The sequence below is a fragment of the Lissotriton vulgaris genome, chromosome 3_1 (genome assembly GCF_964263255.1).
Source record: "Lissotriton vulgaris chromosome 3_1, aLisVul1.2, whole genome shotgun sequence".
In the NCBI taxonomy this organism is placed as follows: Eukaryota; Metazoa; Chordata; class Amphibia; order Caudata; family Salamandridae; genus Lissotriton; species Lissotriton vulgaris.
The window spans coordinates 405,926,732-405,952,615 of NC_141689.1; the positions used below are offsets into that span (position 1 = coordinate 405,926,732).

At 47.0% G+C, this 25,884-nt stretch overlaps 1 protein-coding gene across 1 annotated transcript in view; it reads right to left on the reverse strand.

Annotated features, from left to right (window-relative positions):
- The window catches only part of LOC147726514 (molybdopterin synthase catalytic subunit-like), a 111,066-nt gene that overhangs the window by 37,557 nt on the left and 47,625 nt on the right, over nucleotides 1-25,884 (reverse strand). Inside the window, exon 3 of the mRNA XM_086960621.1 lies at nucleotides 10,633-10,786. Within this exon, the coding sequence (XP_086816747.1) occupies nucleotides 10,633-10,786 (154 nt within the window). The remainder of the gene's footprint in view (nucleotides 1-10,632; nucleotides 10,787-25,884) is intronic.

The window sequence follows — 25,884 nt, forward strand, 5'->3', positions numbered from 1 at the left end:
CAAAGGTTCCTCTTGACCACGTAGTAGCTTCAGTTGGTTCAATCTTGATCCATCCATTTCTCCAACGTTCAGGGGCTTCAGCTCTTATAGTTATAATACTAAATGTCTTTGAAGTCTTTGTGTTCATGGGGGCACTGACCCCTGTTTAAACCGGTTCTAGGTGCCTCCCTGCCAGTGACACCTTCTTCCTTTGATTAGTGGGGATCTGGATTCTCAATCACTCAGCAGGAGATGACACAATTGTTTTTCGGCAGCAACCCAGGGCTTTTCACCTCTAAGGGCTACTCCTTCCCCACACTCCAGATGCAGGTCAGCCTGTTGCTGTCTCACCTCCTCCCCTGGGTCAAGATATTCCTGAGATCCTATCACTTTCAAATCCAGAGAGTCAATCCACAACCAGGCAGAGACACACAGAAATGTTATAGCACAAAAAACGGCCACTTCTAAAAGAGTGGCTTCTAAACACACTATGCAAAAACCACCTTTATAAAAAAGATGTGTTATTACATTGTGATTTCAGGCACACTAAACTTCACCTCTCCATCCTAAGCCTTTGGGAAGATCGGCAGGAAAACATATTACACAGCCTCCCAATTCTATCCTATGGGCAAGATGGCCTTTCAACAGTGAAAAACGACATGGAGATTATTTCACTGTCAGGACATGGTACACACCTTAGTACATGTCCTACCTTTCACGTGCACTGCACCCTGCCCAGGGGGTACCTTGGACCTACCAGAGGGGTGTCTGATGTGCAGAGAAAGTGATGGCTAAGGTCTGGCAAGTGGGTGCACTTGTCAGAACAACATGGCAGTTTACCAAACTGTGCGCAGGCACTGCTGTGGCAGGCCTGAGTTCTCTGTAAGGCTATGGGTGGCACAATTAGTGCTGCATGCCTACTAGTAGCATTTGCATTACCTGCCCTGGCACACATAGTGCACTTTACTAGGGACTTTACTGGTAAGACAAACATACCAATCATAGGCAACCAATTCAATGGTGTGCGCAGATTTATGGTGGCTGGTGGAGAAATGCCACTTTTAGAAGTTGGCATTTCTGTGTACTGTGTGTCTGCCTGCCTGTGGTGAATAGGGAGATCTGCATGTAGATGGGAGGGAGGAGTTGCACTTGGGACCTGAATAGGACCATGCCGTCCCTCCACAATGCTGGCGCCGCCCCCTGTGGTGCGTCTGAGCACTGAGCCCCCACCTGACAAAGGAGAGAGGAGCTGAGCAAAACAAAGTGCTCCAAAGCTCCCCTGAACCAGTTGCATCTGGTTCTCCCATGCCATGCACTTTTACACAAAGGGAAAATGTAGTATAAATATAGGGGCCGTGACCCCATGTAGATGTTCAGTCTTGGTGTGCTGTTCCTGCCGGGGCGTGCTGCTACTGGGGTCCAGAGGGGGCTGCCATGAGGGCTTGCCTCCCTGGGTCCTGCATTGCCATTCACCTCCAAGGACTTTCTTTTGGCACCTTTTTGCTTGTCTTTGTGTCTTGATCTCTTTAAAAATACTTCATTCTGCATTTCTGCGCCCTGTGAGAGCTGTGTGCCCATGACCTTGGATGCCCTGTGATTGCATCGAGCACAGGGGGAGCGCTGTGCTCCTTTTCCTTTTTGTTTTCCCTGAGGAGGAGCGAGCAGGCTTTGCAGCGCTGGGCTGCGATCACCGCCGAGGGAATCCCGACGTAGGGATTCCCTCATTCGGTCCATGTATAGCGGATGCCCACCCCGCTTTTATGCCGCTTATTTTTATGATTATAGTGGCAGGTGCCCACCCTGCATGTTGCCCAGTTCAGTCTATTTAAGTTAATGCGGGTGCCCACCCTGCTCAAGATTTTGACTTTCAAGGGAGCCTACCCCTCGTATCCACGCCGCGGCCCGAGCCACTGAGGAATTCTCTTCCGGGCCGCTGCCAAGCGCGACCTGGAAGGCAGGCGAGGTGGTGTCCTGGTGGGCGGGGCTTCCGAGATGGAAGGGAAGCCCCACGGGTGAAGAGCTCAGCGCGACCGAAGAACGCGTCGCTCCCATGATTGAGGGGGAGCCTCGCAGTGATGGCAGAAGCAGAGAAGGGTCCCGGGTCCCAGGAGGGCGGCCCGGTTGAAGTGGAGACACGCTGCAAAAGTAGTGCCAACGCCGGGGAGAAGGGCTGCCAGTCCTGCTGAGGAGAAGGCGGGAACAGGAGAGGCGACCCCGCCAGGAGAGCCGGTAAGTGGGGGCTCCAGGGGGCACAATGTTGGTGATGATCGCAGCACCCTGACTGCAGTCCAGGGTCAGAGCAGCCCCGAATGGCAGCGGGCCGCTCCAACGTGGCCACCATTTGTTTTCAAAGTCCCCGTGGGGGCTTTTGGGGCATTAGTTGTTACAGAGCCCCGTGCCACTCCAAAGAGGGGGCGCAATGTTGTTTGTTTAGAGCCCCCTGAGGCTCCAGCATGGTGGGCATGTTTATTTTCGCCAGGTTGCGCCACGGGCATAATTGTTCTTAGAGCCTAGGTGGCTCCAACGAAGTGGACATATTTGTTTTAAGGGCCAGAGGGGCCCGTGGTTGCTCCAGTTGTGGCCATGATTGTTTTAGAGCTCCGTATGGCTCCAACGTTGGCACATTGGTGCCAGGCCTCATTGGATATTTACAGCTGCCCAGCTAGTAGTGGTACAAAAGGGGGTGGTGATGGACAGAGCATCTGAATCAATCAAACACTCACACCCAGTCAAAAGATCTGGGTTTAATCCATCACCGTTCTTTAGCCCACTCTGCTGCGGGAGAACTGGGCACAGGAAGGAAAAACAAGTTTAGGCAAGAAAACAAGTACAGGCACAGGGGAATAAAAACAAGTCTGGGCAAGAAAGCAAGTACAGGCACAGGGGAATAAAAACAAGTCTGGGCAAGAAAGCAAGTACAGGCACAGTGGAATAAAAAAAAGTCTTGGCAAGAAAGCAAGTACAGGCAAAGGGGAATAAAAACAATTCTGGGCAAGAAAGCAAGTACAGGCACAGGGGAATAAAAACAAGTCTGAGCAAGAAAGCAAGTACAGGCACAGGGGAGCAAAAACAAGTATGGGCAAAAACAATGCAGGCAGAGCCATACAGCAGCGTGGGGAGCGACCTGCCTGTGATCAGGGTCAGAGGTCGCCTCCGATTACAATCAGCAACCATTACCATTAAACCATTAGAGAATGTGCATGCATATACACAGTATATTAAAAAAAATCAATAGGCAGTTATGCCAACAGTGAGGGCATAGCAGTTTGTTATTCAGCTGTGTTCGGCTGCCTATGGTGTCTAGGGGAAACCTCAATTGGTACCTTATGCTCTGCACTGATGTATCAAACAACATCTAACAAACAGGTTTACGTAATGTGATTACTAAAAGCTATCCCTCCCCCAACCCAACTTTTCCTGGCCCCGTCCCAAGTTGTACTGTACAGTACATTTTTCCATTAACCGTCCCCTCTATAACCGGAAATGCCCAAGTTACATAGTTATCATTGCTAGCTGCTTAGTGGTATATCAGCAGGACTTATTGCTCATGTACTGTACTGGCCAGTGCGGGGTAGGGAAGTCGAGTGTCTATCGCATCTGCGCTGGCGGAACTGGAGGCGGCGCAAGGGCTTTAAATGCTTCTAAAATGGTATCCCACTCAAGGGAGATTAACTTCTTGCGTAGACCCCTGGTGTCCTCTCGCCGGATCGCAGCTTTCAGCGCTGCCTCATCTCACCACCTCCCCATGCCAGTTACAGAGTGTTGGAGGTGTTGTGGACTTCCACCTCATTGTTAGGGCATGTTTGGCCATTAGCAAAGCTAAGTCAATAAAGCGAAACTGTACCTTCTGCACTTTGGGACGACAGTTCAGCCCAAACAGGCAGACCGCGGGGGTATCTGGGAAAGAGATCCCAGTCGTGGTTCTGATTATGGTGACCACCTCCAGCCAGTATGATGCCAGCTTCGGGCATACCTAGAGCATGTGAAACAAGCCTGCATCTTCCAACCTGAAGCTGGGACAGTAGTGTTGCGTGGTCGGGTATATGCATTGCAGCCTATGTGGGGTAAGATACGCCCTGTGTATGACCATGTATTGAATGAACTTAAACTTGGTATTACGCTGGATTTTATTGGGGTAGTCCAAGATCTTGTCCTACTCTGTCAGTTAATTCAGTACCAAGGTCTGCGGACCATTTATTACGTACATCTGTCAAGGGTACCCTAGTGTGGGCTGTCAACCCTTTATCTAGCCATTTAATACAGTGGCGTCTCTCTCCCATAAGGTGGATCATGTAGACCAATTCATGTCGGGCAGGTGCCGTTCTATGTGGGGCCCAATGTTTCTTCACAAATTGTATAAGTGCAGCAGGCGTGTATCCGTGACCCCATGACATCTTACGAAATTGCCATGAACCAAGAGGGTACCGTCATCGAACAGCGCGCCGACCGTGGCCACTCCTCCCTCCGTCCAAGCCTGGAGATGCCGCCTAGTGAGTAAGCCTGTGGGAGTAGGGATGCCTTGGAGTGATATATTAGGGGGCAACTCCGCGTGCAACAGACTGCCTTTTTTCCAGTACTCCAGCGCTGTGCAGGGCACCGACCGGTATATGAGCCGCTGGTAGTAGTGTGTGGAGTCCTCCCCGATCTACATCTGCGGGGTATAGTCTATCTCGTGTAGGTTACGCCGCGCTAACCAGTACGACAGCCACTGCAGTTGACTGGCATAGCAGTAGGCACGGAAATTAGGAGCACCCAGCCCTCCCTTGTCAGTATCTGGATGTAATTTAGCCAATCCCACCCTCCGGCGGCCTGCACCCCAGATGAGGTCAGAGAGCATTGTGTTCAGCGAGTTGAGGAGGGTAGTCGGGATCGTCACTGGCAGGTTTGTGAAGAAATACAACAGACACGGCAGAACCACCATCTTTGAGATCGCCACTCGTCCCATCACAGAGAGCGGAAAAGAGGACCAGAACAGAACCTGTGTTCTGAGTGTTCTGATGGCTTTACCCAGATTGCTTCCATTAGGTCCGAGGCCGTTCTGTACACTTGTATACCAAGATATTTAAATGTGTGTGTTGCAACCCTTAGAGAATGAGGGCCAAATTGGATGGACTCAGTAGGTTCCCCCACATAGAAAAAGAAAGCAAAGAACTTACCCTCATTGATAGTGAGGCCTGAAATATATACAAATGTGGTGAAAGTGCCCGACAGAGATGTGAGGTCCGCAGTTAAATCCTTGCCATACAGAATGATATCATCTGCATATGCAGATATTATATGCGTAGCCTGCCCCAATTGTATATCCATCAGCGGCGCAGTCATCCATACCCTGAGGGCCAAGGGTTCTAATGCTAGCACGAACAATAATGGGGAAAGGGGACAACCCTGTCGGGTGCCAGAGTATAACAGTTTGACCCACCTCAAATATTCCGGAGGGTTTCTATATCTCTTGGAACATATAGCCCCATCTGAGCGTGTCAAATGCCTGCCTCAAATCCAGGGTGATACAACCTGCGTTACTCCAGTTTGAGGGGGTAGTTATAACGTGGTACAGCCTCCTAATATTGAGTGAGGTGCTATGTGCCGGTACAAACCCACACTGGTCAGGGTGGATCAAATGATGTAGGGAGGGGAGCAATCGGCTTGCGAGAACTCTGCTCAATATTTTATACTCAGTTGTTAATAAAAAAAGGGGCCTGTAACCCGAGAGGTCTGGGGCCGATCGTCCCGGTTTGGGGAGGGATACCACTAGTGCGTGCCTAGTAGTGGGGGGGGCAGTGCTCCTGCATTTCTTGCAGTGTTACACAGGCGCTTTAGTTTGGGCACTAAGGAGTCTAGGAAGGTAACAAAGAATTTGGCGGGGAGGCCATCAAGGCAAGGTGCCTTGTTACAAGGAAGGTCCCGGATGGCAGCCTTGATTTCTGCTCTAGTAATGTGGCCCGAGATGTCATCCTGCGCTGCTTTAGTTAGTTGGGGTAGTTGCACGCCAGTGAAAAACGCCTCCAGAGCGTCTTCGTCCAACTGTGGGGGTGCTTGATAAAGCATCTGATAGTATTTGCAGAAAGCTTCATTAATGCCCTGCTGTGTATCCACTGTGTCACCGGACACTGTGGGCACCTCGTGTATGGGGGTAAGCGGGGGGGTCATCCCAGAGTATACGCGCTAGTAGAGGTCTGGCCCTGTCTTCTTCAGCGTGCTTGGTATGTGTATAGGCTGTGTAGTCGATGCATCGCTATGTTTCTAGGAGCTCTGCGTGCTTTATCCGGGCTTCCTGCAATGGGGCGTCCCTAGAGGGGTCATTGGCCGCTGTCTGTTCTAAATCAAAGTGTTTTAGACTTCCCTAAGATTATTGTGGATTTCCTGTCGCGCACCAGCTATGGTGCTAATAGCTAGTCCTCTAATCACCATCATGAAGCTGTCCCATTCCACCGGCGGGGTAGAGGCAGAGCCTGTGTTTTCAGCAAAATAATTTGAATGCCAGTGGAGAGGGCCTCCCAAAAGACAGCATCATAAAGCATCTGAGGGCATAACTTCCAGGTAGGTACTGGAGTGGGAATTCTGCCCCATGCCAGCGTAATTTCCAATGGGTTATGGTCAGAAAGTGTCTTACCCAACTACGTGGCATGCGTGACCTGGGCCATGATGGGATTGGAGCAGAAAATCCTATCTTTATGAGTGTGTAATTGATGTGGATGAGAGAAAAAGGAGTTTTCCCTGCTAGCCGGATGTTTTAGTCTCCAAGCATCTCCCAACCCCCATCTGTTAACCCAGTCATGCAGCGCGTCTGCCTGTCTTATGGAGCTAGTACCAGCTAGAGGGGGGTGAGATCTGTCGATAGCGATATTCAGTACAGCGTTATAGTCGCCGCCAATTACCCACGGGCATGTAGCCCAGGCCACTAGTACTGGGCAGGGCTCGACAAATCTGAAAAATGGTACTAGTCCTGCAGGTCTAGTAACTTGGAAAATCCCCTCGACCTAACTGCAACCTACTTGACCTCTGTCTCTGAAAACGGAGCAAAAGTGACAAGTTAACAAGATTTAAAGGCATCTTCATTGCTCAGTCTCTTGGTGAGCAATAAAAATGCCTTTAAATCTTGTTATCTTGTCACTTTTGCTCCGTTTTCAAAGACAGAGGACAAAAGTTAGTTTGTTTCCTACTCGCCAGAAAGGGCGAGTAGGACCTAAAAATAGCTCGTCCTCATCCATTCTCCCTCGCAAATGCGAGCGGGCGAGTGGATTTGTCAAGCCCTGCTGGGTTAACGCTCAGTAGGAATTTATCTTGTGTGCTGTCTAACATGCCCCTCACCAATATATATCTGCCTAGAGGGTCCACCCGCTGCTCCTGTTCCTTGAAAGGAACTTCGCTTCTAACCCATATTGTGGCACCTCTGGCAAAGGCAGAGTATGATGCGGAAAATACTTGTCCCCTCCATTTCTTGGTCGAGTGGGACTCCGGCAAGTATACAATGTACGCCCGTCATCTATTGAGTTGTGCATGTATTCTTGTGGACAGACCCCAATCCCCGCACATTCCAAGTAACTACGTTGTAACAATCCTGCATATGCGATCAATGTGCGCTAACAATCGGAGCATGTGTGGCGTGGGAGGAGCGGCAATATCCAGTGTAGAGGGATTAAGGTGCAAGGGTGAAGTGACCACTAAACTAGGAATTACAATACTCGGGCCAGCGGCTGGAACTACGATGGCCCAAACCAGGTGCACAACGGTGCAAACAAATAACAGTGTGCTTTCGCTGTGTGGGGGGGGTGGTGCATTCCTAAAACCTGCCTAGTGAGGCTGGCACGGTGTGTGCTCTACGCTGCTCGGACCCCAAGTGGCAGTATTCAACCCCCATCATAACAAACCTCCACCCACTGTGGATGGGGGGAAAAAAGACACAAGCACACCAATATCTCTTAGCTTACGATAAGATCCAGCGGCAACCACCTTGCTACCCCAGATAACCGTCGGCGGTCTGAGGCGTAATATTACTAAACAAATTTATACTGGATTCTGAGTCTGAATGGACCGATGCGTCCATAAGTTGTGAGGGGGGGCTGGACTCCCCTGGGGGGAACATGATTTCGAGCCACTCTTCTACCTCCTTCACCTCTTGATACTTTTTGACCAATACTACCATCAGAAGTATCTCACCAACTTTTAACCGTGTTAAACTGGCCCCAGAATAAATGTTTCCTAAGGTGGCACATGTTATACACCGTTTTAACTTCACAATTCCTTTTGCACATTCACTCACAAAAGAACCAGCTCCACTGCAGTTGCAGGCGTCGCAGCACACCCAAGTGGCACTCGGTCACTTGGGTGGACCCCGATGATGAAGCATGTCACCGACCAGGTCGGTGAGTGAGGGGTTTCTTAAAAAGAAATAAAATTGTTCTTTTTTCACAATTCTCCGTTTTGAAGCACTAGGATCTTTTTTTTCCTGGGACTACTCCTTCCTCTGTTTGTTTATTAAGTGCAACCATTTGCCAGGCCCTAATCTTCCCTTTTTCTACATATAAGGCACTCCTTGGGCAGGGTGCAGTGTACGTGAAAGGTAGGACATTTACTGGTGTGTGACATGGCCTGATAGTGAAATTGTGCCAAATTTGTTTTCCACTATTGAAAGGCTATCTTGCCCCATAGGATAGAATGGAAGTTTATTTATAACATCTTATAAATATAACTTCCCATTGGGACAAAATAGAGATATAACGTTTAGGCTCTCTGAACTCAGAAATTAATAACAGATTCTTTAGTAAATATGTTTTTTAAATTGTGTGTTTGAAAATGCCACTTTTAGAAAGTAATGAACAACAAAGGAGTTAGGCCCAATGGGACAAGGATCAGGTTGGGCCGTAAATTTAACAAGAAAATAGTAATTACCCGAACCAACAAATTACTTCCAAAAACAACAGTTGATGGACAGAATGCAGAACAATGTCATACATTCACCCCAGTACAGAGATCTGGGCCTCAATACATTGTTTTTTTGCTCACCACACCACCCCAGTTCAGCATGGCCATATGCAAATCAGCCTTGACCCTGTGCTTTATGGGAACAGTCCAGCCCGAAGTGCCAAGCCATGTCTTCCCTGGACCGGAATCAAGCATCCTAGGACCGGTTTCTGGCTATCAGCCGTCTTCAGCCAGGATAGTTTGACTCCAGTGGCGTGGAGAGCACAGGACTCACGTCTGAGCATACCCGTCCCACTCGGGGTGACAAATGCAAAAACAGTTGATGGACAACAGAACAATGTCATACATTCACCCCAGTACAGAGATCTGGGCCTAAATCCATCGTTTTTTTGCTCACCACACCACCCCAGTTCAGACATGGCCATATGCAAATCAGCGCCGGCCCTGTGTCTCATGGGAACAGTCCAGCCCGAACTGCTGAGACGATGCAGCAGACTGAAAGGGAGACAAAGTCAGGCCCAAACGAAGTCCAGAGTGCCCAGACGGTAGAAGTAAAGTGCTTATCCCACGATGAAACTAGGGACCTACACCCAGGTACGTCCTTAAGAACCCTAGGAAAAGGATTGAGAAAATTCAGGGGACCCTCCTAGGGGAAGATCTGGACAGGGGAGGGAGGTTACTTCCATGTCCTTTTTCCAGTTTCGTGCCAGCACGGGAACCAACTTCTCCCAGATCTGGTTTGAACTGGACTATGCACAGGGACACCAAATGTGCCCCTCATGCAGACTTTCAGGTGCTGGCAATTGCACCCATCTGGTCCCAATTCACTAAATCTTGTCCGGGAGGTGGTCACACCTCCCTGTTACAGGATGCCTTGGTCCACCTTCCTCTGCCCGAGCTTGGCTCAGCAGCAGGAAGGCAGAAATGTGTCTCTGGGTGGCAGCAACCATTTTGTGCTGTACGGGGATAGAATGTTGGCACAGGGAACACTGGGACCCTGATGGAGAGCTTTGCCAGTGCTTGGATACCAAACATGATGGGGTTCGTTGCAGCTAGTTTCTAGATAGTCATCATGTAATTATGCGATGCCCCTATATAGTATATGGCTGCTTCACTGACAACCCAGGAGAATGGACTCCGTAGGCTGCAAGGGTGTCCTGCTCATGCAGGGGCACCATCTCACTTTGAACCAAGCACCCTGCCTTCAGGATTGCAAAGGCCTGCTTTAGGGATGACGCATAGGTTTTAAGTGCAGTGGACCCTTGGATATAATAAACCTTTATCTTAAGTAAGTGGCACATGCACCAACTTACACAGGCTGCAATTGCAGGCCTGTAGTTCCATTTTGAATGGTCTCTCATGGGTGGCATAATACATGCTTCAGCCCAAGGGTCCTCTGGGGTAGCTATGCCCTCGGTACATGGGAGAAAGCAGGTAGTCTGGGGTCCTGATTAGCAGGATCCCAGTCAGACTTGTCAAAATCAGCATCACATCAAGCAAAAAGTGGAAGTAGCAGATCCTACTTTCCTACACATACATGTGTATCAACACCTCAAACCACACTTAATACACTGCACTAAGGAAATATATCCACATTAACAAAGATGTGCAACAAAAACCCAGGCAGTAGGTGAATACTGAAAAATCCCTGAATACGCACATGTTTCAGGTTCCACTTCATATAGTCAATTTAGAAATACACGTTAACATCTGGTTAAAGGTCCTACTTACCCAAGGCGATGATGCACTGCAATATGCTTGATTGAAGGCCACTTCTGCCTCATACCGAGAAAGATTTTCTTTATTTCAGTTTCTGCCATTGGTGTATATGCCTCATACTCAAGTCGGGTGACTCTTTTCCCATCAAAGCTATCTCTTGTTGTTCCTAGTGCAAAAATAAGCCCTTCAATAGAAATACATAGAACTCCTCTCACAGTGCAAAAATATACATTTTCACATTCCTTTTGGTCCATTGAGACATTTTGAAAATAAATACTGCCTTGCAAAGAATTAAAGCAGCTACCATTTCTTGGGGGCTCATTACATTGTCATGCATTCGGCATTTTTCCAACAATTCATAAACGGAGTTCTTACAAGTAAGAAAATTAAAATAGCTTGCAATAACACAGGGACACACGGTCTCATGTGTTCACACGATCTTCTTCCATGTTTAGTCAACCATTCATTTGAAGTCAAAGATATGAGACATTGATTAAAAACAGTGAATATCTTGCATAAAAACATCACAACACTGGACAGAACACCAAAGGATGCTAAGGCGCCTAAGATCGGGAATGCGGATGCACATACAAATCATGTTTGAGGCTGAAGAGTTTTTCTTGTCTATATATTCATTGGAGTTTACCAACTATCAGTTCTAAAATTCAATATACACTTATCACACAATATTGGTGGCCAATGAGTAGGCGTAGTTAGGTCAGAGTTTCCATATGAAAGCCATTTTTTCTTCTAAATAACATTTGTAAGACTTCAGTGAGTATGCATGTAACTTTCCGAAGAAAAAGTTCATTTACCTCCACCGGGCTCCTTCATGAAAAGTTTTCTACCAGTCCACTAAGCAGCGGCCAGGAAAAAGTGAAGCTCCCAAAGGTGTGATTTTCCCACATTAATTTCGATAGGAAACTTTTCTCCCACACACAGAAAAAAAAATAGTCAAAATGAATTACACCAAATTTGATAAAAAGTTAGAACTTTACGTAGAAAGCATACTTTTTTGTGATTTGGTGTTTCGATTCAGTTATTTTTTAGAAATTAGCGTTTAAAGTGATGCTCTGGTTCAGCATGAAGTGGTTAACCCTGAGAAAAAAATAGAGATATCTGGATGTTTGGTATCCTCAGATTAGTTAAAGGAATTTCAGCTAATGTTGGTGATTTCAGTACCGACAGGTTGTTGTAATCGAATCTAGGCCCCTAGTGTAATTTTCCCGATGTATGCCCTTATGAAGGTATACTTTATCATATCCTTATATAGGCATAGAAATCACTAAGCCATACAGCCCAAATACGGCATGGTTACTTCCACTAGGTTCCGAGAATTAACAACGATTTCTTGGAAAACCCCGCCTTCAGCAGCTGGGAACTTCCCCCTACTTGAATATTAAGTTCTCCAAGAACTCCTGGCGTTTTCCAAGAATTTAGCCTTTGAGTGACGATATTAAGTCCAAACATGCGTCAAACTCGGCACCTTCAAAGTATAAATATGCCCAGGTTTGCCCAGTCAAACACACGGTGGTTTGGAGCAGATCGACTATCTACTTGCTCGATGCCCTGCAGCAGCAAGTGCAGTAGGAAGCCGACCCTCCAGCTGACGCACTGAGAGAGACGCTGTCTTTTCTCTTGCCGAGAAATCCAGCTCCAGTGTTTCCGGTTAAACCCTTGCGGGTATCTGGGAAATCGAGTACTGAGACAGAGATACAAGACCTCCTTCATTCTAAAACCAAGGTACGGAGCTGATTAGACCTCTTAGAGAATTCTTAGAATAGATTCCTGGCAGAGAACTACTAAACTTAGGCTATGCCTCACTCACTTCCTCCCTAGTACTAGACTTAGGTCAGGTACACAGGGGTAGGCATATTTTAGAAGCATCAGTTGAGTACTTTTAGTCATTATTTATTACTGTATGTATTTTATACATTTTGTGAGCTTTTATGGCTTAGAAACCATATCATGCTTTTACAGTACTACTTTATAATACTGTTTGTATTATATGTCTTGTACTTTATAGCCAGTATTACGATTGTAGCAGTTAATTTCCAATGCTTGAGAAAGAAGACTGTTAATAAATACTTTTATTGAAAACGCCTGTCTCTTTATTTCTCTGCATCTCTGTTGAAACAAAGCATGCACGATTGACTGAGTAAAATAGTTATCTATTGTTTCTGCAACTCTAGAGATTTGATTTCTTATTCTTGGGAAACAAAGTTGTTATGTTTATGCAGTTGTCAGAAACGAATCCCTTCTTGTGAATTTGAGAAAGTTTCTAGTGACCTCTGAGCTAGCTGGCACTCACTATTAAGTTTAATATATTTGGTAGAGACCTAGTAGACCTCAGTCCTACGTCTAAACTACAGTATATATTATTCCAATGCACAGAGCCTATTGGGAATATAGGAACTACACTACATGGCGCCCAACGTTTGGTAAGGCGATAATTTAACGCTAGATACTAGAGTAACTCAGTTGTGCTTTCACACAGACCCCTTTTTCCAGTAAAATACTCCAATAGATGTCTGGAGTGGGTAAAAGGATAATATCTGTCAAAACTGAGTAGGGCGAAAATCCTATGTATTAGTTTTTGGTTTATCCAACGTTGAAGGATACAGTGTTCCAAAATATTGTGCACCTAATCTTTGTGTCCTTGAAACTTGTTCTGCAAACTTTCAGTAAACAATGTCGGATAACGGCGACAATAACGCAACCGGTGGAGCTGCAGTAAATGCAAACCAACCGGGTTTAGACGTTAAAGGGTTTAATAAAAATGACGATGATGCTGTAATCATCCCGGCAAATATAAGGAAAACCAGAACTATAAAACTTATAGAAAATGGGGTATCATCGAGAGGTGGTAAAGTTATATTTATTATAGAGGCACATGAATATCGACAGACCGAGTTATTCTATTCATGGATTACTTTTCCACAAGCGAATCCAGTAACACAGGAGTTCCACTACTATAAAGCAGAGGAACCTCCAGTGGAATACGTTCCTTTCGAGGACATTGAAATTCCACTAACTTACCAAGAGCATCAGCTCTGGTTTAATGGTGCCCTACAACCTCAAAATCACATTACCAGGCTCGATCCACTAGGTAGACCAGGAGCTACATGGTGGTACTAGTCAGCTATAAACCACATCCTGACATTAACGGAATGACAGGTCCAGAACTGTTAGCTCAGCTGAAACAGTTAATTAAAATAGACAGACAATCGGTTCAATATGTCATGAGGACTTTAACAGTCCAACCTGCTATAAGGATTCCACAGCACACCCCTCACCAGGGGAACACAAACAAAATTACACCATAGACTATACAATCAGTCATTGGTAAATTGCCCGCAAAAAGGGAACAAATTCCGTTCTGGTTAGCTCAAAAAATTACTCAGATAGAGCCAGCGTGTCCAGCGTCACAGCCTAAGTGTGATGTCCAAAACCAGCAAGTTGAGGGAGTGGAAGATTACAAGCACAACATACTTGTCTCAGCATCCATACACACACAACCCAGTAACACTAGCCTCTTTCTTCAATCTTATAGTGAACTCCTGCCACTTAGACTGGTCCTTTAACATTGCCAATTACCCTGGACCAGTAACTCCTTGAACATAAATCTTCATCAGTAATGTCACCTAAAAACATGACAATACTGGATAAAATATGCCAGCATTAGTTTTCGTTCTAGTTTATATTTTTGCAGCTAATGACCCTCCTTAACATTATACAATACATAATTTAATCCAGGTCCTAACTGCTAAGAACCAGTGGTCAGGACCCTCCACATTAAAGGCCCGTGCTCAGGAGGGAGAAACTACTGACATAGAGGATATTGTTGGAAGCACTAGATATAATTTAGGAGATTCCATGCATCCAATACCCATCAGTAGATGGAGTGCCCCTTCCTGTGCGGTATAGTCAATTCTGCTAACTCTCCGGCTAGATGAGGGGTTGCCCAACATTAGGGTGACCAACCACCCGTAAATTTCACGGACCGTCTGTTATTTTAGTATGATGTCCGTAAGGCGTCCGTAATTTTGGGAATTTCAGGAAGGTATGTTATTCCCCTCCGAGGGGCCCCATGAGTTGAAAAGTTTTCACTCTGGACTCTTGCACTTATCTTTTAATCTGTAAACAGAGGCTGCCTGCAGTAACCCCTCCCGGACCTCACAAAGACTGTGGACTGGCCCATTGTCATTCTGAGACTGCAGCCGATTACCACATATAGAATGACAATTGGCCCAATTGTAGTGACAGCATGTGGTGTGCCTTCTTCTGCATCATACTAGGGCAAGGCATTCTGCTTTTTTCTTGGAGTCATGCTGGAGAAAATAAAAATAAAATAACTGTCAGAGGCAGAGAAATCATTTGTGGAAGGCCTCCATCTATAGGTCATTTTCTGTATTGTCAAGATGGATATTTGTGAAGGGTAGAAGCAATAACTACTTTTAAAATAATATTCAGTTCAGTTTCTGATGTCCCTGAAAATATTATCACTTAATAAATATATGGTGCAGGGTGAAAGAATTCTGAGTAAACATGAATACAATGGTTTATTCAGCGAAGTGCTTCTTAACCGCTTGAATGCTCGGGACGGCTAGGGAGACCAACCGTCCGTAAATTTCACGGACAGTCCGTAATTTCGGCCGTCTGTCCGTTGTCCGTGAAGGATCCTTTAACGGACGCCATTTGTCCGTAATTTTGACCGGGCTCAGCTTCCACCCACCTCCCGTCTTAACTCCGAGGCTGTTCCAATGCTCAGATACCCAGCAGCATTGGAGAGGCACAGCGGGATGGCTACCCTCACACCTCCAGCCCTCGATGAGCTGTTAAGAGGTGCTCGAAGGTGACAGAGGGAGGGGCTGTGGCTTCAGGAGCAGTGGCATCTATTCAGATGCAAACAGCCCTGAATGCGTCTCTGCAATTTAGAGGGGCCGCCGCCTCACACATTCCCTTTCTGCCAGGGCCCAAAACATCCTTGAACCGGCCGGCCCTGATTACACCGAGGCAGCACTGGTTCTCTGCACAGAGCGAGCGGTTCTTCAAACATGCAGCCTATAATGTAATAAAGTAAAGAATTGGAAAAATCGCACCCACACTGATTAACAAAGTATGGAGGACAATCAGTTAAATCAGTTCTCCTGGAGTATCTCCTTTCAATGCTGTACATCACAGTGGGGGGTGGCAAAGCTAATAATTTGGAAAGAGAGCCTGTCTACTCGTTGTCTTGTCCAGGAGGGGGTGAGGAGTCCTACCCCACCCTGGAAGAGACAGGATGATACTAGAATACTGCATGCCCACCCTTGTGCCCACCCTGGTGGATCCTGTTCCCCCTCCTTTTCCCCCGCCTGTGATGGCTCCCGTCCCCCCTGTGGTGGATCCAGTCTCTGCCCTGGGTGGCTTCTGTCCCAGGCCTGGAATGGCTCCTGCAGCGAGGGTGAAGTTCTTGATGGACCTCTTCTCAAAAAGGCTGAGCTCAAAATTAATATGAAAAGGTGGGCGAGTGAGTAAGTGAAGGGATTGGTGGATAGCTAGATGAATTAGTGAAAGGGTGAGTGGATGAATGAAAGATTGAATTGAAAGATAATGAGAGAGGATGGCTGGATTGATGAGTGAGTGGAAGGATGGAAGAAAGAAAAGGTAAATAGCTGAATGTATGTGTGGAAGGGTAGCTGGATGGGTAAAAGGGTGGATGGATCAGTAAAATGATGGCTGGATGAGTGAAAGCGTGGATGGTGAGTGAGTTGATGGATGAGTGAAATGATAGATGATTGATGAACTGAAAAGTGCAAGGGTGAATGGATGGACAGATCAGCGAAAGGGTGGATGCAAGGATGGATGAGTGAGTGAAAGGGAGGGTAGATGGACAAAAGGATGAATAAATGAGTGAAGGAGTGAAAGGATAAATGGATGAGAGAAAGGATGGATGCGTGATAGGGTCAATGGATGGATTCATGAGTGGATGAGCAGATGGGTGAGTGGATGGATGGAAGGAAGGATTGCTAAGTGAAAGGGTCGATGGAGAGAGAAAGGGAGGATGGATGGATGACTGAAAGGGTCGATAGTTGGAAGGATGAGTGACTGGGTGGATGGATAGTAAGTGAAAGGATGGCTGGAAGGGTGAAAGGGTAACTGGCTGGATGGATGAGTGAATGAATGAATGGATGGATGGGTAGAAGAGAGGATGGATGAGTGTACAGATGGATAGGGTGAAAGGGTGGATGGATGGATGATGGATGAGTGAAAGGATGAATGAAGGGATGGATGAGTGAAATGATATATGGCCGGATACATGATGAATAGGTTTGCAAATGGTTGAATATGTTTGGGTATGACTGGGCTAACTTATATACTACTGCGCGACCTCTGATGTGTCTGTAAAACTTAGCCAACTGTCCTGATGTTTTGTCCTGAATTTTGACCTACTGTCCTGAATTTGTGACCTGAATTTTGACCCTTTGTCCTGAATTTTTAGTCACCGTCCTGAATTTGCACTCATAACAGTTGGTCACCCTAGGGACGGCCCCTGGCCATCATGCGTCACGATGGGTGTGTGCGGTGGACGGCTGGGGGCCCTCCAAATCCCGCCCTCTATTCAAATCGCCCGCACAGCGCGAAAATTTGCGCTGAATGCAAGGAGTTAATGTAATGGGACGGGAACAGTGTTTTCACTGTACATTTAAAAGTAAGATTTAACATACGAATAAAAAAATACTATATAATGTTGATTGTTGCATTAGCACAAATCTCGATTACAGAAAGGGCCTGATGTCCCTTTGCAACGCTGTGCGCATACTGAAAGACTGTGAAGTGCATGCATGTCTCACCCTAACAAACTTATTTTAACTTGTACTTATTTTGGTTGTCTATTTACTTACTTATATACAATTGTGCGACCTCCTCATATACGCCTGTAAAACGTATGTTTTGTCCCAAAATGTTTCCTGAATTTAGACCTTTTGTCATGAATTTTTGACCCTTTGTTCTGAATTATTACACTCACCGTTCTGAATTTGCACCCATGCCAGTTGGTCAACCTACCCAACATAGTTCTGGGAGGAGTCAGGAGACAAATGTAGGTTGGGTAAATCACTCACTGTACAGAGTAAAGTCACGCTTTAGAATTAAAGAAGATTACACTGAAACCAGACAGATTAAGACCTTGGCTTCTGTATCTATGTGGCTGCCACTTACCATCCCGTCCCTTTTTCAAAAAGTAAACAGGATTTTAGTTTGTCTTCGGAGACGAGACGTAATCTCACTCCACAATATATTCCATCTTGTGAAAAATGCTGTGTTGTTCATGTGATGGAGGTTGGCCTCCAAACGCTACAACATTTCATACCCTCTACACCCCTTGCGCCACTTTCTGGGATGCTAAAGGACCAGGCCTTGTTTCTTCTCAGTAGCAGCTGAAGCAATGTCTGACTGTGCTACGGGGTTACCAGTTAACAAGACAGTCCTAAATCTGGGCCTCAGAAATTAATATTAACAGACTTTAAATAACTATTTGGGAATGTGGTTAAAGTCAATCAAAGCATCTAACACTTGCTTCTTCCCCTCACGAGGCACTGCAAGAAAGTATTTGTGGAAACGGTTGCCAGCACAGATGAGGACTTCGGGTGGCTCCATTGCGTGCTGAGACCTGTATAAACTAATGTATTATGTTCACGGTGGATCTCAAATATTAGTTTTGCATCCCATACTGCGGAGAAATACAGTTCCTTTATAGTGTAACACAAACTATAAAACGTCCCCTACACAGGTTAATACAAATATTCTACCTCCGTTTTAGTTCACCGCCAAATCGGTACACACAAGTATTATTAATCAACTCAATGGTGCCCATTTGATCGCCCACAGAGGGGAAAACAAGTGCGCAGAACAGCGGGCTCGCAAACCTGTGACCAGGGCACTCAACAAATGAAACGAAAAGAATTAGTCCAAAAAATAACCCAAAACGATGTCAACTTGTGGGTATAACGAGAATGAGAGCGAACCTCATTTAAAATGTGCTTACTTCTCACACTTCCACCAGTGTTGAATTCCTAATCAAGACGCAGGTCCAAATTCTGCTGAGCCGACCATGTGCAGAATATACATTACACGTGCGCAATTAAACCTGGTGTCGCAGACAATGTTCACATTTGTTCCTATGAAATATTCACGAGCACTTCAGGTGAGGGTGGCCAGGGCGCGAGGCCCACACCTGAGGCTCGAGGCTCGCGCATCACTCCCCGGGTCTCGCCGGTGACGGAAGGACAGGCCCAGACCGGAGAAGGGAAGCTACGGTGGCCCAGACCGGAGAAGGGGTGCGAACAGGTAGGCCAGACCTCGACCAATTCATCTTAATCATAATCCGCGGTCTTGTATAAGAGCGCCTACAGAAATCTAAAGGCACCGTCGCAGCACACCGACATTTGTGGTTGTGGGTGTTTCGTCCTAGTTTGACCGACGTGTTTCCTTAACGTGAAGAGGAGAAGAGCACATATTAGTGCGAAAAGGTTGTTATGTGTAGCTTGCGCTGTGCAGCAGCCAAAATAAATCATGTGCAATGCTTCACTGGTGTGCTAACAGAATAGGATTCTGATTTTAACACAGGGCCACCTCAATCAAATGTATTCATTGCTAACACTATTTTCTATTGCTTTGTATAGTCTGTATATATACTCCCAACACCTTGAAATGTCGAAGGGTTTAAACGTAAATTCAAGTGGAATGTTGCGTGCGGTTAAGGCGCGCTAAATCGGGCGTTTGAATACTAAGTTTGTCAGCTTTCAGAGGCAGATGAAGTAAGGCAGGTCATTCTCCATCCTGTGCCTGCTCAGGATCATACACTTTAAACAAATGGTCACGCCAGTATAGCTAAGTGGACGGTGGTCATGAGAAATACCATCTAGAGACCTGCGGAGCTGCTCAAAGCTGCCAGCATGAGCCTAAACCCTTATCCGCACGCTAGTTTCTCACACTTCTTCATCCATCGCCCTGCTGAGTGCTGTATCCCAGAACACGATAACTGCACCTCTGTGGTCATCATGCACCGCATGGAAACATTTCCCCCACAGGCAACAGACTTCCTACCATACACCCTACACGGTGTAGCGCCCTACCTATATGGGCAAGAGCTTCTTTTTTTTCTTACAGAGTTTTATATAGCGCGAACTTGACCTGGTACCCGGTATCAGAGCGCTTTACATAACACCAGTTGCGTTACATGAGGACACATTCATTTTTGTATGTACCTCAGGGCTTTAAGTGGGCCGGATCCTGGAGGTGCTCAGCACTGGCAGTTCTAAAAAGCAGGTGCTGAAACGGGTCCCTATTGGGCTCTCGTTTTTGCCCACACCCTCGGTGAAAAAAAAATCTTAACTCTCCAGCAGTATCACCATTCACTGCGATATAACTTCAAAGAGACTAGTTTTCGTTCTTTCAGTATCATCATTTTAGAACTGAAGGATTTTCAATATTATATGCAACGAAGCCCTAGTTGGTGCTTTATTTATCTTACGCAACTAACTGCAACTGACAAAGCCAATAGTTCTGGCTTGTTGTAGTTGTAATGTTACTTGTTGTATTATATGTCTGGATGCAATGATAGAAACAGCAAAATACCCGTCAGACGGCACCCTATGCTATGTTTTTAAGCCACGCCCGTAATTACAGCAGGCACGCCCCTTTGAGAGACCCCCCAGTTTTTTCAACACACTTAAAGCCCTGATGTAGCTCATGAAGCGAAATGAGGCGAGCCAGTAGGTACTGGTCACTGAGACCTCTTCACTAGTCTAAGACTGCACCTGTTAATACAATAGCACAACCATAGGTCCCCGGGAGGATCAGACATGAATGAAATCACCACCTGCATGTACTTTTTGATGGGTGCTGTGCGGGTGATTCAATCACAAAAGCGCTTCGGGAATACTACATACAGTAGATGCGGTGTGCAGGACCAAAAGTTCCTGCACCCAAGTCAAACGTGCATTCACGCAAACAACTGTTTCACACATGTAGAATGTGCAAACTATTCCAAGCAGAGAAGCCGCTTGCAGCTTCAGAATTTTGCCACTATTGCAGATCAGCAGTCCGAAGAGACGTAGAGGGGGAGTGGGTTGGCAAGTATTGTAACATTTATACAGCGCTTACTACCCCACTGGGGCATTGAAGAGAGAGGAGTTGGCCTAATGGCCTCAAATCTGGGGAACCGGGTTCGAGTCTAGGCAAGGACGTTGAACATCCTGTGATTCTGGCCAAATCACTTAACCTCCCAGTACCTAACAAAAATGAATATGTCCTCATGTAACTAATGCTATGTAAAGCTCTCTGATACCAGGGACCAGGTCAAGTTTGCGCTATATAAAGCTCTGTAAAATAAAAGAAAAGCTCTTGCCTATATAGGTAGAGCACTACACCATGTAGGGTGTATGGTAGGAAGTCTGTTGCCTGTGGGGGAAGTGTTTCCATGCGGTGCATGATGACCACAGAGGTGCAGTTATCGTGTTCTGGGATACAGCACTTAGCAGGGTGATGGATGAAGAAGTGTGAGAAACTAGCTTGCAGATAAGGGTTTAGGCTCATGCTGGCAGCTTTGAGCAGCTCCGCAGGTCTCTAGATGGTATTTCTCATGACCACCGTCCACTTAGCTATACTTGCGTGACCATTTGTTTAAAGTTTATGATCCTGAGCAGGCACAGGATGGAGAATGACATGCCTTACTAAGAGGACCCTTACATCTTTGGTTATGAGGATTCACAGCTGGTTGTCGAGGGAAAGTCTTTCCACTACTGACATGGACAGGGCCTCCTGTGTAGGATCCAGGGAAGGTGAATAGTCAATGAGGAAGTCACTGGGACTTTGCTTTGACTAAGGTTAGGAGATAAAGCATGTTTTTCACTGTAATATAACTCCCTAATGAGATGATGAGCAATGGGAAGGACAAAAAGTGATGAAGAAATAGCTGCAGCCGCAAAAAGCATAGTGGTATTCTTTGCCTGCGGCTCCAGTGTTACAATGCAGTATTTTAAAAGTCTTGGCCATAGCAACAAAATAGCATTTGGTTGGAGGTAGGTCAAAATGAACACAGGCCACTGACTTCATATAGGTGTTGGGTCCGTGTCTGGCTCTATAAAACCTAGAGGGCAGGACTGATCATCCATCAAGGGCCAACTGGTGGAGCCAGTCCCCTGCCCAGAGCTAGCAATGTCAGTTGAGTCAGGGATACTGTTGTCTTCACTGATCCTCTGCCTGCGGTAGTTGCACTGGGGACTGACAGAGCTGCACTAGTGAAGTCAGAAACTGCAGCAGAAGAGGCACAGCAGCACCAAGACTTGAAGCATAAGGGCCATAGAATTCTCTTGATCTTTCAAAATTCAAACCCATAGCATCCTGTGAAGCGTATTCTGCAGCTAGCTTCATAGGAGTCTGGAAGCAGTGTGAAAACTCCTCTAGTTGCTGCTGGCCAAAGGAACAGATCATGCAAGCAGTTCACTGTACAATAGAGGGTAGAGCCAGGGTAGAAGGAGATAGTGAACATATGACTCCTAAGAGCGCAAGTGCTGTGACAGAGAAAACAGCATCACATGAATGAAGTGGATAAGCCGAACCCTTGATACAGACTGCCTCCAGTACGGAGAAACCTCCCAATAGGACTAGACCCGCTAGATGTTCAGGGGTAGGAGCTGGTGCAGAATGGCAATGGCAGGAGTCGGTGCTTCTACTTCCAAGTGTGCTTCTTGTGCTTTGGAATGGATAGTAGGTGGGTCTTAGCAGAAGCAGGGGGCTGCCTACTATGGTTTTCCCTGAGCCATGGCTCCCTGTCCTCTGGTTGGGTGACACTCTTGTTCTCAACAGTCACCTGCATTGTGGCAGGGTTGACTGCAAGAATGAAGGAAGAGTCAGGAGATAGATCCACCCTATCAGACTGGGACTGCAACAGAGATCACCGACAGAAGGAACAGGGCTTGACTTCCTGGTGCAAGCCTCTGGAACCACCAGAGCAGATTGAGTTTTAGACCCACCCCAATGCAGACAGGTAGAAGCCCTTGGTGCCAGAGGTCTGTAGCAAACCACTGAGGTAAATATGTGACCCTTCGTGTGATAAGGGTTTGGGACTTCGTTGTCCAAACAAGAAGATAGGATAGACTTGTCAGCGCAACGGAACATGTATGGTAGGAATGTTTGATGCCAAAGGTGTTTAAGCTACATGCAGCTCAATCTGGCTGGGTGAAGTTCATCAGGTACTGGGGGATAATCTTTTGAACAAGGCAATTTAACCTTCACCACTGTTATTAGACTCTGCATTTACCAATTGACTCTTCTTTCACCTGATGAAATTGTAAATTTCTAGATCAATTGGTGCACCATTACTCTGCGTGCAAGCCATGAGGTTCTGAAGAGACTGTGTAACAATTTTAACACACACACACAGCATGGGTTCACCAAATGATCATTCTGTAAACACAAAATGAACGATCATGTGGGTCAGCTCCTTCAGACAGCCAAAAGCATGTAGCACATGGCTTCAACTAAAGCAGTGACATAAGCTACTTAATCTGAAGAAAGATGGAGATAGAGGGTAAAAACAAACATCGCAAGTAGCGGAAATGTGGAATGAGGGGTTCAATCCACACTAAGGAGCTGAAAAAAGGGGTTGTATTACAGAGGCACACATGGCTCGACCACTCTTTCCTCTGCTATGCTGGTCAAAGCACGAATGCATCAGAAAAACGCATTCCTTTACCACACATGCCTTTACCACGCAATTTTGTGGTAGAGGAATGACTGGTATAGGGATGTGTGGTAAAGATCACACCCTATGCTACCTGCCCTTAGCCCTGACAACTACCCCAAGCCCTTAATACTAACCAAGCCCCGACCCCTAAAAACTTCTCCGACCCCCCTGAGCCTTAAAAACTACCCAACACCTCCAAGCCATAAAAAGGACCCCAAACCCACCCTGAGCCCCGGAACCTACCCCAACCCCCCAGTCCTAAAAACTACCCCAACCCCCCTGAGCCCTAAAAACTATCCCGACCTCTCAAACCCTAAAAAGTACCTCGACCACCCGAGCCCTAAAAAGTACCCAGACCCGACCATGAGCCCTAAAAACTACCCCGCCCCCCAAAGCTCTAAAAACTACCATGCCTACCCTGAGCTTTAAAAACTACCCTGCCTCCCCTGAGCCCTACAAATATCTCCAACTCATAAAAAGTACACCCATCCCTTCAAAACCCGGGCCCAGCCCCACTTACCTCACTGCATCCTACCCTGATCACTCCTGTTCCTGGGCATGCCCATTCCAGCATCTGGACAGCGCATTGCCTTAACCATGCATAGGAGTGGGTGTGCTTGCATTGGAATGGCACGCGTGGCTCTGTCCTCGTTGTACAGGATGCTTCTCGAAAAAAGGAACTAGCAAGAGCACAGAGCAGGGATGAGAGTGAGCTGCGTATGATGTATACTGATATATATATTATACACACGCACACACAGTACCCTGGCACAAAGCTCAATATTTAAACACATAAGGAAAATGTTACTTACCAGTATGCATCTGTTCTTGGCATGTAGAGCTGCAGATTCGTACACTATGCATTAGATTGCCACCTGGTGTTGGGTTCGGATGATTGCAGGTTGTTGTCTTCTTGGAGAAGTCTTTGTAGTCACGATATAGGTGACTCCTCCCTTGGACAATACTGCGCATGGGTATCGGCTCCATCCTTAGATTGTTTTTCGCCATGATGGGAAATGATGAAGTTAGTAGAGATACAGTAAGAAAAAAAGGATGTCCATGCGTGTCCATCTAAGTAAGATGAGAACTGGAATGGATACAAGTTCGGGGAGGCGGGAGGGCGTGTACGAACCTGCAGCTCTACATGCCAAGAACAGATGCATACTGGTAAGTAGCATTTTCCGTTCAAAGCATATGAGCTGCAGATAGTACACTATGCATCGATTGTGCAGCAGTGTCTCCCCTAGCGGTGATCGCTTGTAGCCATTGCAGTAGTCTGAAGTAATGTTCTAAGGACAGCCTGGCCTACTGCAGCTTGATGCTTGGCTTGCACATCAACACAATAGTGTTTAGTGAAGGTGTGTGGTGTAGACCATGTTGCTTCCTTTCATATGTCCTCTAATGGTATAGTTCCTAAGAAAGCCATAGAGGCTCCTAGCTTGCGAGTGGAGTGTGCTCTAGGAGGAACTGTTAGTGTGCGTTTAGCTTTGTGATAGCATATCTGTATGCACTTCACAATCCACCTGGCAATCCCACCCTTAGAGATAGGGTTGCCTTTGTGTGGAGGAGAGAAATATACAAACAATTGTTTTGTCTTTCTAAAGGATTTAGTTCTACCTACCTACTATTTTTGTGCCCGTGTTAGCGTCTTGATCTCCATTTGTATTGTTATTGTTATTTTGTGCCCGTGTCAGCGTTTTCCTTCCTGTTTGCCCGCCTACCTCGCCGCCCTCCGTCTTCCCTCCCCGCTCCCCGCCACCACCGCAGACCCCGCCCCTTTTTTCCTTTTGTTCCCTCCCCGCTCCCGCCTCCCAGCTGCTCCGCCCACCCGCGCACTTCGCCTTATATGGCGACCGTGCGAACGTGCAGCGGTCACGCGCAGCGGGCGCGCCGATTGTGCGCCGAAGGCGCGCCAAAGGTAAGCCCGTCTGCGCCCATCCGCGACCGGATCGCGACCAGCGCCAGGACCCCTGGACCTCGAAGACCCCGGCCGACCCGCCGGACGTACTCCGCCGCCACCCTCATCGCACTCAACACCGGCCGACTCCCAGAATGCCACCAAGCCACACCACGACGCACCCACGGACCTTTCAGCTGCCACGCCTGCAAATTCACCTGCATCCGGACCTGCCTCGCACCAGCACCCGCCAAGTCGAACACCAGCAGCACCCACCTCAAGTGCATCCTGCTCAACACCCGCTCCGTCCACAGACACGCCATCGAACTCTGGAACCTCCTAGACGCCACAGCCCCAGACGTTGCCTTCCTCACAGAGACCTGGATGAACGCCTCTTCAGCTCCCGACATCGCCATCGCTATCCCAGAGGGCTACAAGATCGTCCGGAGGGACCGCAACGCCAACCAGATGGGAGGAGGCATCGCCATCATCCACAGGAGCACCATCCGTCTCACGACCAGCACCGACAACACCCTGACCACCGCCGAACACCTGCATTTCCAGATCCAAACCGACCCGAACACCACCCTCAGAGGCACCCTGATCTACCGACCCCCGGGACCACGCACACAAT